At 61.1% G+C, this 16266-nt stretch overlaps 2 protein-coding genes across 14 annotated transcripts in view; one reads left to right on the top strand and one right to left on the bottom strand.

Moving 5' to 3' along the window:
* Window positions 1–16266, top strand: part of RBFOX3 (RNA binding fox-1 homolog 3) — a 139198-nt gene that overhangs the window by 874 nt on the left and 122058 nt on the right. For 12 of the 13 annotated variants that reach the window (XM_030961909.1, XM_030961917.1, XM_030961919.1 and 9 more), the window contains exon 2: window positions 269–466. The exons of the other annotated variant lie outside the window; for it this stretch is intronic. The gene's annotated coding sequence lies outside the window, so the exon portion shown is untranslated. The remainder of the gene's footprint in view (window positions 1–268; window positions 467–16266) is intronic. 13 annotated transcript variants of the gene reach the window in all.
* Window positions 7222–11857, bottom strand: ENPP7 (ectonucleotide pyrophosphatase/phosphodiesterase 7). Its single transcript, XM_030962368.1, has 4 exons — window positions 11611–11857; window positions 9937–10082; window positions 8538–9158; window positions 7222–7995 (listed from the first exon to the last, which is right to left on the bottom strand). Exons 1-4 carry the CDS (start codon window positions 11855–11857, stop codon window positions 7222–7224), a joined length of 1788 nt encoding a protein of 595 aa, XP_030818228.1.

The raw sequence follows: 16266 nt of genomic DNA on the forward strand, positions 1-16266 counted from the left end.
GCGCCGGCACGTTTTAGTCCTAAAATAGTTGATTATAATAGAATAAAAGATTTCCCAGGGGGGCGGGCCGGTTGTGACCCTCGCGCGGTGCCGGCTCGCAGCTCGGTACCGCCCGGCCCCCGGTCCCTCCCGAGCCGCGCTGCCGGGGGTGCGGCGGCACCGAGCGTGCCGGCACCGCGCGCACCGAGGCGTGCGGGGCTGCGCGAGGAGCTGCTGCACGGCGGTTGTGCGCTGTGGGCGTGGAAGGATGAAATATGGTGCTTTACAGGCATGGAAGAAGATGAGTCAGCACCTCAGGGAGTTCTGCTCGGCGGGCCCGGAGCCGGCCGTTAACCGTGCGGGGATATGAATTGCCGTCGCCCCGGCGCCTGGGTGCCCGCGGCGCGCAGGGACTGAGCAGGAGTCGGACGGGCCATGGGGTGTCCTGCGTGGGGCCTCGCCCGCACCCCGGGCACTGCCGTCTCCGGTAAGCGATGCCGGGTTTAGCGGAGCCGGGTTTAGCGGTGCTGGGTTTAGCGGTGCCGGGTCATTTCCAGCGGCAGTGGGGGCGTTGGGCTGGCCCCGCTGCGGGGGGATGTCACCACGGGGACCCTCTGTACGAGGCAGTGAGAGACTGGGCGCTTCCTCAGGGTGCGGGACCGACCCGGGCACCGCGGGGTGTGGGCGTGCCTGGGGTGCTGGGTCGATGCCGGGGGCTGTCCTGGCTCGGGCGCTGTCACCTTTTATTGTTTCCTTTGACAATTACCGTGGCCGTTCGCTGATGAGAAGAGCTGTAGGAGCGTTTTTTTAGCCGAAGGTGACACAGAATTGTAACAGCGCCGCACTTTTTGTTCGAGTTCATTTACCTTGTGCCAGCTCGGCTCTTTGTGTGCGGCACCTCTGAGGCTTTAGAAGCGCCGTGTGACCTCCCCTCGCCGTGCGCCCGAGCTGTGCCCATCCCGGCGGTGTGGGCAGCCCGAGGGATGAGGATGAGGAGCCCTGGGGCTCCCCGGGCTGCGGGGATTCGCCTCTGAGAGACGACCCCTGTTGGGAAGGAGCCCTGATTCGGGTGATGCTGGGTGAGCTCCTCTGCCAGCCGCCCCTCGGTGCTGCTGTTGCTGTGCTCCCCAGGAGGATGCAGGGCTAGAGGGTCGCTGTTCTCTGCCTTCCCGGGGCCAGGAAGGGGAGGTCGGGTGAGTGGAGAGGCTCCATCCGCTGCCGGCTGGGCTGGGGCTCAGGAGTGGGAGCAGCCCTTGACATTTGTGTCCCTTTAGGAAGCACAGGGCTTGTGGGGCTGTGCCATCAGCATTGTCCCTGGTCCCTCGTGGGGACTCTGAATGATCCCTGGTGCTGCTCAGCCCCCATGCCACACATCCTGTTCTGCTGAGGGTGGAAAGGACCGTGCTGCTCCCTGGGCTGGAAATCTCCTTTCTCCTCCCAGGGCTTTATTAAAAACTGGTCCTGGGCAGTCCCTGAGCTGCCGTGGGCTCTGTGCCTTTTGCCCCTGGCAGAGTGGGGTACCCCAGGGCTCCTGGGATGTTCTGTTCCCTCTTGGCCAGCCAGAGGAGACCATCCCAGCCCTGGAGCTTCCTTGGGCACTGCTGGTCTGAGCTGCTGCTGGGGCTGCCCCCGCTGGGGCTGCTGGCTGGGGTGGGATGAGGTGCCCCCGTGCTGCTGCCAGAGCTGTGGTTCCACCTGCGGGTGCCTTTTCCATGAATTCAGTGTTTCCCATCCCTGACAGGGACTTCACCTTTCTGGAGAAACTCAGCAACATGCGCTGAATAACTTGGCCCAACGCTCCCACCAGGCAAAGTGACATTGGGCCAATAAATTCACCAATCACCATGAAAACTGTCATCATCTTAAAAATGAGAGTCAGACCCCCGAACTAATCTGATGGACCCTGATTTTGTAGCTTTTCCCAAGTAGGCCAGGCATCCCAGGAATGCCGTGGGCTCTGTGTTGTGTCTGTAGCAGGGGCTGTCAGGCTGAAGTGGGGGTTTGGTGTTGAAGGAAGGGATGGGGATGATCTGAGTCCCCTTTGGGTGTTGAGGGGAACAGGGCTGTGCTGCTCCTGGACTGGAAATCTGTTTAAACTGGGGCTTACTGGGAACTAGTTCAGGTCACCCTGAGCTGCTGTGGGCTCTGTGCTCTGCCCATCCTGCCAGGCTGAGTGAGGAACACGGCGGGGAGCCCTGGCCTGGTGGGTGCAGGGTGGGGGTCAAGGTCCGGGGGGTTCCCAAGGGCCCCTGGCCTCTGTCTTGGTGCTGGACCCCCCAAGCAGGTGCATTGCAGGGGTGTCCCGTCCCTCCAGCCCCGGGACCCCCGTGGCAGCGGTGATGGGGTGCCCGTGGGGGTGCGGGAGGTCCCTGAGCCCAGAGGGTGAGGCCGGGGCCAGCCCAGGGAGCAGCCGGGCCATGGTGGCCATGTTTGTTGTGGGCAAATGGTGGCTGTTTTTTCCCAAGGCGTCAGCCAATCAAAGCACAGAGATCTGCATCTCATTTGGGTACTGCAGCCGTGCAGCTGCCAGGATGGGGTGGCCGGGGACCGCGTGGTGTCCGGGTCCTGTGGCCCTGTGCGGGGGTCAGAGGGGCCCGTGCCACCCCCAGAGCAGCATTTGGGAGGAGCAGCGTCCCCGCACACCGTGTGCCATAAATAAATACGTGTCCTTGTATGTTTGTTGTTGTGTTCCCATCCCGGAGCGGCTGGGACCCCTGGGCAGCGAGCAGCTTCCCGGTGCAGGAAAAAGAAAAGGAAGCAAATGGTGTGGAAATGCATGGCAAATTGGGATGCAATACACAGCGGGGCTCTCCCTGCTGCGTGACCCCCAGCCCGGGCAGGGGGGCCCTGGGGAATGAATTACGGGGGATGGCAGGGCGGGAGGAGCCGCGGGGATCCGGCAGCGGCCGTGTCCGGCCAGGGCCAGGCGGGGCTTTGGCCTCTGTCACCGCGAAATGTTTGCTGAAAATGGCCCACACTGCCCGTGCACGAGGTGTGAGGAGCAACGAGAAGGGCTGGGGAGGGCTGCAGGAGATGCAAAATGCGACATTTTGGAAGAGGTGAGCTAGAGATGGCTCCCGGGCTGGGGAGCGGGAGCTGGTTTAGGTTCCGTGTGTCTGTGGGGTTAAACCTCGCACCCAGAGCGGGGAGGATCCGTCTCACCTGTCTGGCCTGGGACATGGAAGCATCTGTAGTATATAGTAGATCATTTATAGCACATCCCTCAGCCGGGGCCCGCGGTCAGGGCCAGGAGGGGATGGTGAGGTGCTGGTGTGTGCCGCGGATCTCCGGGGCGTCCCTTGGAGCGTCCCCTGGAGCGTCCCTGCTCGGGGTGGGGCAGCCGGAGCTGCGGCGGCGCTGGGGTCCGCCCGGGCCCGGCGGCAGCCGCGGGTGGTTCCCGGGCTTTGTCCCTCGGGCCGAGGAGCGGATCCCGCTCCGGGGGAGCCGCCGGGGCTCTGGATGGCCCCGGGGCAGCGGCCGGAGGCTGCGGGTGCCGCGGGTTCGGGGAGATGCTCCGGGCCGGGCTTTTACCGTGGGCCGCTTCCCCCGCCCTGCCCGGGCCGGGAGCTCGGGGGCCTGAGCGCGGCTCGGGAGCCCTCGGCCGCCGGCTGCCGGTACTGCACCGGGACACCGGGACATCGGGACATCGGGACATTGGGACACCGGGACATTGGGGCACCGGGACACCGGGACATCGGGACACCGGGACATTGGGGCATCGGGACATCGGGACATTGGGACACCGGGACATTGGGGCACCGGGACACCGGGACATCGGGACACCGGGACATTGGGACACCGGGACACCGGGACATTGGGGCACCGGGACATCGGGACACCGGGACATTGGGACACCGGGACATTGGGGCATCGGGACACCGGGACATTGGGACACCGGGACATTGGGACACCGGGGCACCGGGACATTGGGACACCGGGACATTGGGACACCGGGGCACCGGGACATTGGGGCACCGGGACACCGGGACATTGGGACACCGGGACATTGGGGCATCGGGACATCGGGACATTGGGACACCGGGGCACCGGGACATTGGGGCACCGGGACATTGGGACACCGGGACATTGGGACATTGGGACACCGGGGCACCAGGACACCGGGACATTGGGACACCGGGACACTGGGACATCGGGACACCGGGACACCGCCATACCGGCACACCGGGACATCGGGACATTGGGACATCGGGGCATCGGGACACCGGGGCACCGCGACACCGGCAGGGCGGGAGGCAGCGGGAGATGGATACAGGGGTGGGATGAGGAACAGGACCAGCTCCTGGGCCAGGGAGCGGGATTCCCCGGTGTGCTCAGAATGCCAGGGCTCGGGGATGGTCCGTGCTGGAAATGCGGCTGCAGCAGGAACCGTGAGCAGCGGCTGCATCCGGCCCCACCGAGGGGGTCCCGTGGCAATCCCTGTGGCTGCAGGGCAGTGGAAGCCTCCTGCAGGGATGTGTCAGGCTCAGCCCTTCTCCAGGACGGTCCCTTCCTCACCATGGGTTTTTCTGGCTGGGCTCTGTCTCACCCAAATGCTGCTGGTTGAGTCAGGAGCTCAGTTCCTGCTCCCAGCTGAGGGAAGATCAGCTCTCAGATGGAGATTTGTGTCAGGAGTTTGGTCACCACAAACTCCGTGTGGGTCTGGGGAGCAGACTGGGACCAGCCCTAGGAGCACTGCAGCTTCTCAGTATGTAAAGGCTTATAAAAAAGAGGGAGAGTGGCATTTTAAATGGTCAGAGAGTGATAGGACAGGGAAGTGGTTTTAAACTCCAGAGAGGAGAGATTTAGGTTAAATGTTAGGAGGAAATTCTTCCCTGGGAGGGTGGGCAGGCCCTGGCACAGGGGCACAGAGCAGCTGGGGCTGCCCCTAGATCCCTGGCAGTGCCCAAGGCCCGGCTGGGCAGGGCTGGGAGCACCTGGGACACTGGGAGGTGTCCCTGCCATGGCAGGGCTGGCACTGGATGGGGTTTAAGGTCCCACCCAACCATTCCATGGGTTTGTGATCCTGCTCTGTACCTGCTGGGCGTGAGGAGGGTCAGAGCCTGGTGCCAGTGGGTTCTGAGCCCTGCAGGCTCTGCCAGGATGTCCAGGGTGCCAGCAGAGCTGGCTGCCCCTGCCCTGGCTGTGCTGAGCTGCAGGGGAAGCCCAAGGTCACCAGCAGCAGAACTGGGAAGGTTTCTGTGCACACCCTTATCGTTAATCCCATTCTCAACGGCGTGCACAGCGCTGGCCACGCTCCCCTTTCGGAGCCTCCCTGCTGCTGCCCTGACCCCCACCCTAGCACCGTTTCAAGCCAAACATTTTCTTCCTGTTTTTCTGAGGGTGCGGCTCTTGTTTCATCTCGTTGGGTGAAGCCGATGCAGTGAGCGAGTCTCTATGGCAACAGATGTTTATCGAGCCCCTGAGATGAGGCACAGGGCTGGGGAAAGGCACCACAGCATCTGGGAGGGGTCTGGGGGTGCTGCAATGCCACGCGGGGAGGGCTGGAGGGGGGGCTCCTGGACGGGGGGTCGAGCTCTCTGTCCCCAGAACCCCAGCCGGGCTGGAGGGCCCTGGGCCGCTTCCTGCCCAGGGAGGTTGGGTTTGTTCAGGGCCTTTTGCCTCAGCCCTGCTGGGGAGAGCTCCGGGGAGCCTGGCACAGCCGGCCCGGGCTCTGCCAGCCCCTGGCTCAGGAGTCACAGGGCTGTGTGCTGTGAGCCGGGGGGCGCTGGCCCTGGCGCTGCCACGTTCCCTGTCTCTCCAAAACACATCAATGCCCTCCCACAGCTCCCAGCAGCTGCAGCTGGGGCAGGTCTCAGCAGTTCTGCACGGAGCGGTGCAGCCAGGCCCATCCTGCCTGCAGGTTTGCTGCTCAGGGGTGCACAGGGGGCATTTCCCAGTGTTGGCCACAGCCACAAAGCACAGAAGGACAAGCAGGACGGTGCTGAGCACACCCAGGGCTCTTGGGGCAGGAGCTGGAAGTGCCGTGACTTTGGGAGCCTTCCGAGGCTTCGGGTGCCACGGCCAGCCCTGCATGTGGCCAGCAGGGACAAACGGGGCCGCTCCGTGCCCTGGGCAGGTCCGGGCTCAGCGGCTCCACCCGGGGTGGGGCCTGGCGCCTTTCAGGGGAGGCTCCCAGCTCGCTCAGAATGCATTTAATTAGCTTGGACACTCATTATGTATCAGCTGTCCCTGCTCCAAACCCACCCTGGAGCTGTGGTGCCTCCCGCGTTTGGGGGGATGCAAACGCGGGGTGCCCGTGCCAGGCTGGATCAGTGCCACCTCCCCCAGCAGAGCATCCCGGTGTCCCACAAAGCCCGGGAGAGGCAGCTCCTCCGGGGACTCCGGCATGCTGGAAGGGCGTGGGTCCGGAATTTAGGGAGGTTTTGGGGATTCTGTCCTGTTCCCGAGCCGGGACTGCTTGTCTTTGTGAGCCTTGTCCTTCCCCGTCTTGCCACGTGTGCTGGGAGAGCTGCCTGGAGCTTGGGGGCTGCCAGGACAGGAGAGCACGGCGCTGCTTGTTCCAGGTCTCTGCAGCCTGCAGGTGTCGGCTGGAGGCGCCTCGTGCCAGGGAATTGGATCGGGAGTTGCTCTGGCGGTTCTCTGGGCGAATTTGCACTGTGAGGGAAAGGGACAAACTGCGGTCAGGCAGCCACACAGAGCCACGAGCAGAGCCACGAACAGCGGAGGGTTCACCCTCCGTGGCTGCTCACGGTGCACACCTGGCTGTACCCAGAGGGCAGACGGACAGGGCAGGGGGCAGTGGCAGGGTCCAGGAGGGTGCCCACCCTTCTCCTCAGCCCAGCCCATGCCCTGGGTGCCAGTGCCAACCCGGGGCAGGAAAACTCGGAGTCCTGTGTGAGGTGAGAAGCCCCTGCTGTGTCCTGCAGGGAGCGGTTTCGGGGGGCTCCACAGACTGGGGAAACCCGGGGCTCCACGCCCAACCGGGGCACGGTTTGCCGGGGTGTTTGCCCCCTCCGGGGCTCCTTGGGTCGGTTACCTGGTGGAGGTCAGAAGACTCCTCTCCAGCATCCCAGAACCACAGCGAGGCCCAGCAGCAGCGGCAGCTTCTCGGGATGGAGAGGACCCGAACCTGCCGTGCCGAGAGGGCAGTGAGTGCCAGCCCTGCCCCGGGGCCTGTGCCCACCGGTGGCCGGTGACTGTCACCTCCTGACACCCGTTCTGCTCCTCCCTCCGCCCGGCCGGGAGCAGCTCCGCGCCGGTGCCTCGGTGAGCCCTGCCCGGTTACCGAGCGCGGGGATGGGGGGGGCACGGCCCGGTGCCCGCAGCCGCCGGGGGTGGCGGGAGCGGCGGCGGCCGCCAGGTGTCGCTGTTCCCGCGGGAATCCCGGCGGAGCGGAGCGCGCCCGGTGCCCGGTGCCGCTCCCGGTGCGTGCCCGGTGCCGCTCCCGCTGCCCATTGCCACCCCCAGTGCCGCTCCCGGTGCGCTCCCGGTGCCGCTCCCGGTGCCTATTGCCGCCCCCGGTGCCCATTGCCACTTCTGGTGCCTGTTGCTGTTCCTGATGCCCACTGTCACCGCCGGTGCCTGCTGCCCTCCCACTGCCCCCCGGGACTCCCGCTGCTCACCATTGCTGCCATTGTCATTGCCATTGCCATTGCCATTGCCATTGTCATTGTCATTGTCGTTGTCATTGCCGTTCCCATTGCCGTTCCCATTGCCATTGCCGTTCCCACTGTCATTGCCATTGCCATTGCCATTGTCATTGCCATTGCCGTTGTCATTGCCATTGCCGTTCCCATTGCCGTTCCCATTGCCGTTGCCATCGCTACCGTCCGTGGGTTCCCTCAGCATGGGCCTGGTGACCTCCAGGGAGCCGTCGTGCGGCTCGGGGGTGATGCCCAGCAGCTCGCAGAGGAGGGCATAGACATTGACGCTTTCGAAGGGCTCCACCTCCAGCCCCTTCTTGAAGGCCGGTCCCACGGCACGGAAGATGGTTTTCATGTTCATGGCCTCGTTGTCAAAGCCATGTTCTCCTTTATTGAACTGGACCTTGTACCTCTGCAGGGGAGAGCAGGAACGTGAGCGCCCCAGCCCCGCTGCCTCCCATGCACCCACCTCTCCCAGGACCTGTGCTGCGTTCTGCAGCTCCAGGGTTTGATGGTCTGGTTGGTTCCTTTCAGTTTTGGGAGTTGATCTGTTGGTGTTAAACTCTGCAGAAGCTGGAGGTGCCTCCAGTCGCCACTCTCAAGAAATTACATCCTGTAAGTTCCCTCCCTAAACATCGGCACAGCCAAATTTTGTTGTACTGAGGAGCTTCCAATGGGAAGCTGCCTGCTGGCCTTGATGCTGGGCCTCCCCTTCAGTCAGGCTAGGAGAGGGTCCCGCAGTGGATATTCTGCATTCATGCAACTCCTACTGCAAGGTTTCTGCATACTTTCTCTTCTCAGCAGCAGAGATCTTTACACAAAGAGATGGAATTTATATCTCTGTGTATGGAGACCAATTAGCACAAGAGCCTAAAGCTGGGTGGTGCTGTGGGAGGGGAGCAGTGAGAGGCACATCCCAAAGGACAGTAGGATGTGCCTGAGCATACACCTTACCCCGTGGATCACGTAGCCTGGATCGCTGTACAGCACAAGTGGGGTGATCCGGGAATGGTTGGCGTAGTGGAACCTCTTGGGAAACTCCTCCTTCTTGTAAACGTGCAGCTTTGGGTGGGCGTTTTTCAGGACTGAGTACACGTGCTCCAGTCTCCCTTCCTTGGGCACCAGGAGTCCGCTTGGTCCATAGTCTAGGAGCTCGAAGTCGATGTCCTTGAAGGTGAAGTTGCTGACGGTGCGGAGGTGGATCTCGTCGGTTTTCAGCACGGTCTCCATGCCGTGGTCGGACGTGATGATGAGGTTCAGGTTGGACTCCAGGCCGCTCTCCCGGATGCGCTGCCTCAAGTAACCCACGGTTCTGTCCACCTGCTTGATCATGTTTTTCCTCTGTGTGGATTCAGGGCCATACTTGTGTCCTGAGGAGTCTGGCTCCCCAAAGTAGAGCGTGATGAAGTCGAGGTTGTCCACCGTGAACCATTCCATGACGGTGTCGATGCTCTGCCTCCAGTTGGTTTCGTTGCTGTAGTTGAACAATGCAGGTTCCACCAACTTCTTGTACACTTCTTCCTTTTGGTATTTTGCCTTGGTTCCAGGGAAGTGGATGGAGCCTGTCTTCAAACCCTGTGAGTGGAGGCATTCCATAAACTCACCTGAACTCTCTCGGCAGCATCCTTCCCTCTGTCAGTGCAGCCACCTCCTAACACCATTAGTTCATTCAGTCCCCAATGCCTACCTCTGCCTCTAATGAGGCTTTCTTGCTCATTGCCAATTGAAAGTGATTAATTGAAAGCACTGCCCTTGCACCTGGTTCCTCCGCTGTGTTTTAACACCAGATAAAACTTCGGAACCAGTGACCCATTTGCGCCTGGCATGGGCCCTCCGCCTCTTGACCATCACGACATTAAGGTGTGTTTTATTGAAGTCAGAGGAGCCAATTTCACAGGTAAATGTGGGCAAAGGTCTTGGGCTGGGTTTCATGTCCTGCCTCAAAGCTAGAGGAACGCCTGCTGGGCTTGCTGCAGCTCCCAGGGGAGCGGCCCCTGTCGCTGCCACCACCCTGCATGTGCCTCGGGCTGTGTGGGGCTCCCAGGCTCAGGGTGCTCCCTGAGGAACTGGCTGAGGCTTCTTTAAACAGGAACAGGATAACCTGCTTTATTAATGTCTTAATAAAGCTGAAATGCATCTATTATTTTTTGCTATTTTTAGTAGAATGATCATAATTATTCCTGCCAGAGTCTGGGGATTTCAGTTTTTTGCTGGTCTAATTAGCCTGACTTTCACAGGGAGGCTGGGATCTCACAGCCACCTGGGATTGTGGCTTGCCTGTAGCTTTTCCTGGGGATGGCAGGGTGGATGGGTCTGTGCAGGGTCTGTGTGTGGGAGGAGGTGCCACACTTGCCTGTCTCTGCGCAGTGATCCAGATGGGGAGGCTGCCGTTGTCCCACCAGCTGCTTATGCCTTGTGTGGTGTAGTAGGGCAGTTTCACGCCAGTTTTGGTGTCGAACCACATGTTGTGGATCACCCCGTGGTTCTCCAGGTACCGCCCTGTGGGAGAGATGAGAGGAGGGGGTGAGCCAGGCTGGGCTGGGTGTAGGACAGAGGGGACCTTTGGCCTCCCCTTCCTACCCTTGCCCTGTACCAGGTGGGGTCCTGGGGCAGGCAGGGAGATGCTGGGGGAGTGCTGCTTCCCGTGTGGGTTGGTTGATGCCTGGTGGGTCTCACCTGGACCCAGCCAGGCACTGGCACACCCTGCAGCTGTTGCTGCCCACTGGGCACGGGCAGATTCCTGTTATCTGGGTATATCTAACCCCAAAGTGTTTCACTGTTATCTGGATGTATCTAACCCCAAGGGGTTTCACTGTTATAACCCATGGTGTTTCACTGTTATCTGGGTGTATCTAATTCCAAGGTGTTTCACTGTTATCTGGGTGTATCTAATTCCAAGGTGTTTCACTGTTATCTGGGTGTATCTAATCCCATGGTGTTATCTGGATGTATCTAACCCCAAGGTGTTTCACTGTTATAATCCCAAAGTGTTTCACTCATTATCTGGGTGTATTTAACCCCAAGGTGTTTCAGTTTCACTGCTGCTCGCAGTTTGGGAGGTCGTGAGCAGAAGTTTCCGTTGGAAGGGAGAGATGCACTTTGCCTCTCACATTTTGTGCCATTTTTATTATTCTGGTCCCGAAGACTGCGCAGTCCCTTCTGCACAATATCCCCATCCTCCCTTGTATTGACGCTGCCTCCCTGCTTTTGCCCATCAGCAGATTTCATTAGCATGCTCCACTCTTTTATGCCAAGGTTATTAATTAAAATCTTAAATAAGATTGGCTCCAAAATCGATTCTTCAGGAATTCCCCTGGTGCCCTCCCTGCAGCTTGACAATCTCCTCTCAGCATCCACTCTGTCCTCCTCCCGTAGCCTCTCACTTCCCCACGTTACAGATTTTGTACTAATCTTCATCTTCTCCATCTTAACTAATGATTTCCCATGTGGCACTGTATCAAATGCACTACTGAAGTCCAGAAAGATTAAATTTAGAACATCTCCCTTGTTTAAAAAATAATTTATCTTATCAAAGGAGGCTATCGAGTTGGCCTGGTGCTATTTACCTTTGATAAGTACAGGTTCAGCTCATGGAATCCCAGAGTGGTCTGAGTTGGGAGGGACCTTAAAAACTGTCCCATTCCACCTCTGTGCCATGGGCAAGGACACCTTCCATTGGACCAGGCTGACTCCCAAGCCCCATCCAACCTGGCCTTGGACATTTCCAGGGATGGGGAAATCTGGGAAATCTGTGCCTCACCACCCTCACAGGGAAGAATTTCTTTGTGTCTAGTTTAAATCTACGATTTCTGTATCTCTTGCCTGGAGTGCTCTGAAGCTTTGTGTGCTGCTGGATGTTTTGAGTCCCTCCTGACCTCTGTTCTTCACTGGCCCCTGAGCCCTGCCCCTGCCCTTGCCCAGCCCCCGTGGCTCTGGATGTTCTGGATGTTCTGGGTCCCTCCTGACCTCTGTCCTTCCCTGCCCTGCCCTTGCCCAGCCCCCGTGGCTCCCTGGCCGGGGCACTCACCGGTCAGCAGCGTGAAGTGGCAGGGGCTGGTGAGGGTGACGAAGGCAGGGGTCATGTACTTGGCCTTCACCCCCTCTGCAGCCATGGTGTCCAGGTTGGGGGTGTCCACGTCCTGGTCGTAGTTCCAGCGAAAGCCATCGAAGGACACCAGGAGCAGTTTGCTGCGGTTGAGCGCCTGCTGCAGGGGGATGCAGCTTCCCAAGGACAGGGCAGCAAAGAGCAGCCCCAGGGGCAGGAGCATCCTCATGCCCTTGAGCCAGAGCTGCCCAGGTGTCCGGAGAGCTCGCATTAATACCTGCAGGGTGGGACTAAGTTCGGTCCTTATCTAATCTTGCCTTTGCTGATCGGGTGTGCGGCTTCAGCCAGCAGCTGCTATCAGGACAAGTGTCTCTTGTTTGTCTTTCTGCCATAGGTTATCTTAAAGTTCGTTCTGGGTCAAACAGCAAATCTGCACCTTCCCTCAGTGCTGTTCTGCTGTGTGTGAACAGGGAGGTTCCTGGGGTGGGAGGCTGGGATCCTGCCTCCACAGCCCCTCTCAGCCCACCGTGGTGTCCTGTCCCCACTCCTACCCTCAGTGCTCTGCTCTGTGCTCAGCAGCTCAGCCTCAGAAGGCAACGCACGCCCCAGGACAGCTTGTCCACCTTGAGATGAGGCTCAGAGGCTCAGGGAGGGGCCTGGATTTACCCAGGGTTTTCCAGTGTGGCTTTGTTGAGCTGCTCACTGGAGAGGGAGGCTCTTCCTTGGGTCCTGACCATGCACCAACCCCCAGAGATGCTCCTGAGGGTGAGCCCAGCAATGAAGCCCCCGTGTCCCTCTGTGCTCTGCTGCTCCCCACAGGTGACCCTCATCCTCTCGTGCACTGCTGAGCTTCGCTGTATCAGCATCCCATCGTATGAATATCTGCTGGTTTATGGCTTCTCTGGGGTTTAATCATTGCTGAGGACTCGTTTCTCAGAAAAACTGAGTTTAAGGCTTTTGTAGAGTTATGTAACAGAGGTTGCCTTGGTTCCCTGGGCTCTGAACTCACAACCTTTATGTCTTTGCTGATCTTCCTCTGCTCAGGTTGCAGATTTATTCCTCGGTGCTGCCTGCCACCCTCTCCTCACCAAGCAGAGCTGTCTCCACCTGGTTTTCCCCACCCTGTCTGGGATCATTCTTTGATGTTTCTCCCCAAGACTGTGCTGGGTAGATGAGTCTTGGGCACATGGGTTTGTTCTTCCTGGATGGCATGACAGCCTCTTTGTAGTCCTGAGTATCTCACATATTCCCACCTGGACTGATTTGTCAGGGGGCTTTGGTGTCTCTTCCAGTGTGGGTGTTTGCCCGGTGTGACATGGGACAATCCTGCCAGGACATTGTGAGGGGTCCAAGGGATCCCAGCAGGGAGCTCAGGGCTGGCACCAGCTGGGAGTGCAGCCCTGGGCATTTGCAGTGGAAATGCTGGGGTGGGTCCTGAGCCCCCAGCCCTGAGCCCCCAGCCCTGAGCCCCCAGCCCTGAGCCCCCAGCCCTGAGCCAGCCCTCCTGCTAACAGAGGGCATGGAGCGGGCACTGGACTAATGGCCCCCAGCACTGGTGTCTGCCACCGCACACTCCACTCCCTCAGCCCAGTGTGCCTCTCTGCCAGCCCAGCACCTTCTCTGCCAGCCCAGCACTGATGTTTACTCAAGGAACTACTTGGGATGTGTACTCAAGGAACTGTTTTTTATCTGCGTGTGCTGCCCTGGGTTCGATATTGTCCTTCAGAGAGCACAGAGCCTCCTCTTGAGGGTTTAAAGGGCTCATGATAAAGATGTTATCGCTTGCCAAGCTCAGGGAAAGCCCTAAATATTCACTGTGCTGCTCTGAGGTGGGTCAGCAGTCCCTGGGGCACTGCTGACAGCACGGGAAGGTGCTGATAACCTATCGTGTCCATCGGCTCCTCCGGGAGGGAAGGGATGAGAGAGGAGGAAGCACAGTGCCAGTCCCCGAGGAATATTGGATGTCAGGAGTGTTTCAAGGCACATTTTGATATCGGTATCTGAGGAGCACGAGGCACAGATAAAGAATATCACCTTTGGCCACCCTGCCTGGGGACACTGCGAGCTCCAGCTAAAGGGCTGATTTTGCACTAACAACGCCCCAGGCGCTGCTTCCGTGTGTGGATGTGCCCAAGGGGCCGTGGCTGCACCACGTCCTGCTCAGCATCCTCCAGAGCAGCAGCTCCAGGCTGGTGGCACCAATCCTGCATCCTTGGGAACGCTGCTGAGAGCAGGCAGGGAGCTCCGGGGGCACCACGAGCTGCCAGCCCTGTCCCTGCTGGGGCTGACGCTGGCCGTCCTGCACTCGTGCACCAGTTAGCCCTGTGAAGGCTGATGAAGGAGCTAAAAGTAAAGAACGTGAGCCCAGTGGAATGTCCTGCTTGGTGTCCCAGCCTGTTTCCAGCCTTTGGGTGAAGTGACATGCTGAGCACCCCAGGGGCAAACCTGCAGCTCCCTGTGGCACGTGGATGCATGGGCAGCGCTGGGGCAAGCGCTGCTGAGCACCGAGGAGGGATAAGCTGAGGATCAGTGCTACTGAAACCTCTGCTACAGCCGAACGCTGCCCCAGGAGCAGAGCCAGGGGTGCTGGGGTGGCTGTGGGGGTGTGGGATGCACCTGGGCAGCTGTGTGGTGTGATGGGTGTGCACCGAGGAGCAGGGCAGCACTGCCCGGGTGTTGGATGGAACCGGGAGCAGCCCTGGACTTGGCCCGAGCCCTGAAGCAGATGGAGGGAGGAAGGTGCTGCAGCCAAGCTGCTTGGAAGGGCTGGAAGAGAGGCAGGAGGTGGGAAAGGAAGCTTTGAGTGCCGCGGGGGGCTCTGCGGGCAGGAGCTGGCTGCCGGTACCCCAGGCAGGAGTTTGACTCCTCCCCCTGAGCTGCTGCCTTGGTGCCCGTGCGGGAGCTGTGGGGTGTCCGCGGGGCTGGACTCGCTCTCCAGCGCGGGGGTGACTGAAGAGAGCCCCGAAATGACCCCTCACCCTCGGCCCCTGCAGTGACGGGTCGGGCAGCGGCACTCGGCGAGGAGCCTGCTGCGGGCCGGGGGGGCTCGGAGGGACCCGGGGGGGACCCGGGGGACCCCCGAACCCCCAGCGCGGCCGGGCCGGGCCAGCAGGGGGCGCTGTGCGGCTGCGGCGGGGGCGGGAGAGGCCCGAGAGTCCCGGGAGCGGCGGGACCGGGATGGAGCCGGGATGGAGCGGGGATGGAGCCGGGATGGAGCGGGGATGGAGAGGGGATGGAGATGGAGGGGATGGAGCGGGGATGGAGCGGGGATGGAGCGGGGATGGAACCGGGATGGAGCCGGGATGGAGCGGGGACGGAGAGGGGATGGAACCGGGATGGAGAGGGGATGGAGAGGGGATGGAGCGGGGATGGAACGGGGATGGAACGGGGATGGAGAGGGGATGGACCCGGGATGGAGAGGGGATGGAGAGGAGATGGAGCGGGGATGGAGAGGGGATGGAGAGGGGATGGAGCGGGGATGGAACGGGGATGGAGAGGGGATGGAGCCGGGATGGAGAGGGGATGGAGAGGGGATGGAACGGGGATGGAGAGGGGATGGAACGGGGATGGAGCCCATGTCCAGAGCAGCAGGAGGGCTGGGAACAGCTCCCGGGCTCAGGGGTGAGATTTCACCCCAGTGGGAGAAGGGAGCCCACCCCGGCAGGGGTCTCGGGGCTCAGCTGCTTTCCTTCCTTCCCCTCCTCGAGCACGGCCGGGCTGGAGCGCCCCGAGTCAGCTGTGCCCCCGCGCCTGCCCTGCCCTCCCCGAGGCCATGCCCTCCTCCTCGTGCTGCTCCTCCCCGGGGCCATCGGGCTGTGGCCACCGAGCTTCGGCGGGTGTGGGAATGGAGGAGCAGGGCTCGGGATGGATCGGAGCGCGGCGCTGTGTTCAGCACTGGGCTTCAGCACTGGGGTGGGGCTGGCTGGAGGAGCGGGGTCTGATGGAACCCGGGGAGGGTCTCATCTCCAAGCTTGAGGCTCTGGCAGCGTTGTGAGAACCCCGGAGGTTGTGCCCACTCGCTGTCTGCCTTTCCTAGCACTAAATTTGCTCATGGGCTGAAAATCAAGACTCCCTCTTGAGGCAGCCCCGTGCGGGGGCTCAGCCGGGTGGCTCCAGCCGGGGGGACCCTGGGGCACCAAGGCTGGGCCAGCCCTGACTCAGCAGCAGCAGCAGCTCTGTTACCTGGGCCGGTGCAGCCCCTTCATTCCCGGGAGGGTGGTGAGCTGTTCCACGCTCAGAGGGAGCTCCTCCCGTGCTGGGCTCCTTGGGGAGTGATCTGGCCAGCGCTCAAGGTGAGGAGAGACACAAAAGGAATAGAGCAGGGAGGAAGATTCTGTCTCTCTCTCTGCAGCCAGGCACCGTCCCTGGGTGATGATGAGGGGTCGGGTCCCGTTCCCTGGTCACTGCTGCTGAGCGCTCGTGGTGATTGCCAGGGCTCCTCCTGCTGCTCCTCGCTGGGATCAGCCCTGTGGAGTGGGGCAGGCTCAGCCCTGTGGCTGCAGCCTGGCTCTGCTCTGCCCCCAGGACCCTTCCTCTGCACTTGGTTATCCCGGCATCGACCGCTCCCCCGGCTCTGCTCAGCTTCCCCAGCTAATGGCTGTGTCTGCCTCCCATTGATCCCAGCTGCAGAGCTCATTG

Source organism: Camarhynchus parvulus, chromosome 18, assembly GCF_901933205.1.
Source record: "Camarhynchus parvulus chromosome 18, STF_HiC, whole genome shotgun sequence".
Classification (NCBI taxonomy): Eukaryota; Metazoa; Chordata; class Aves; order Passeriformes; family Thraupidae; genus Camarhynchus; species Camarhynchus parvulus.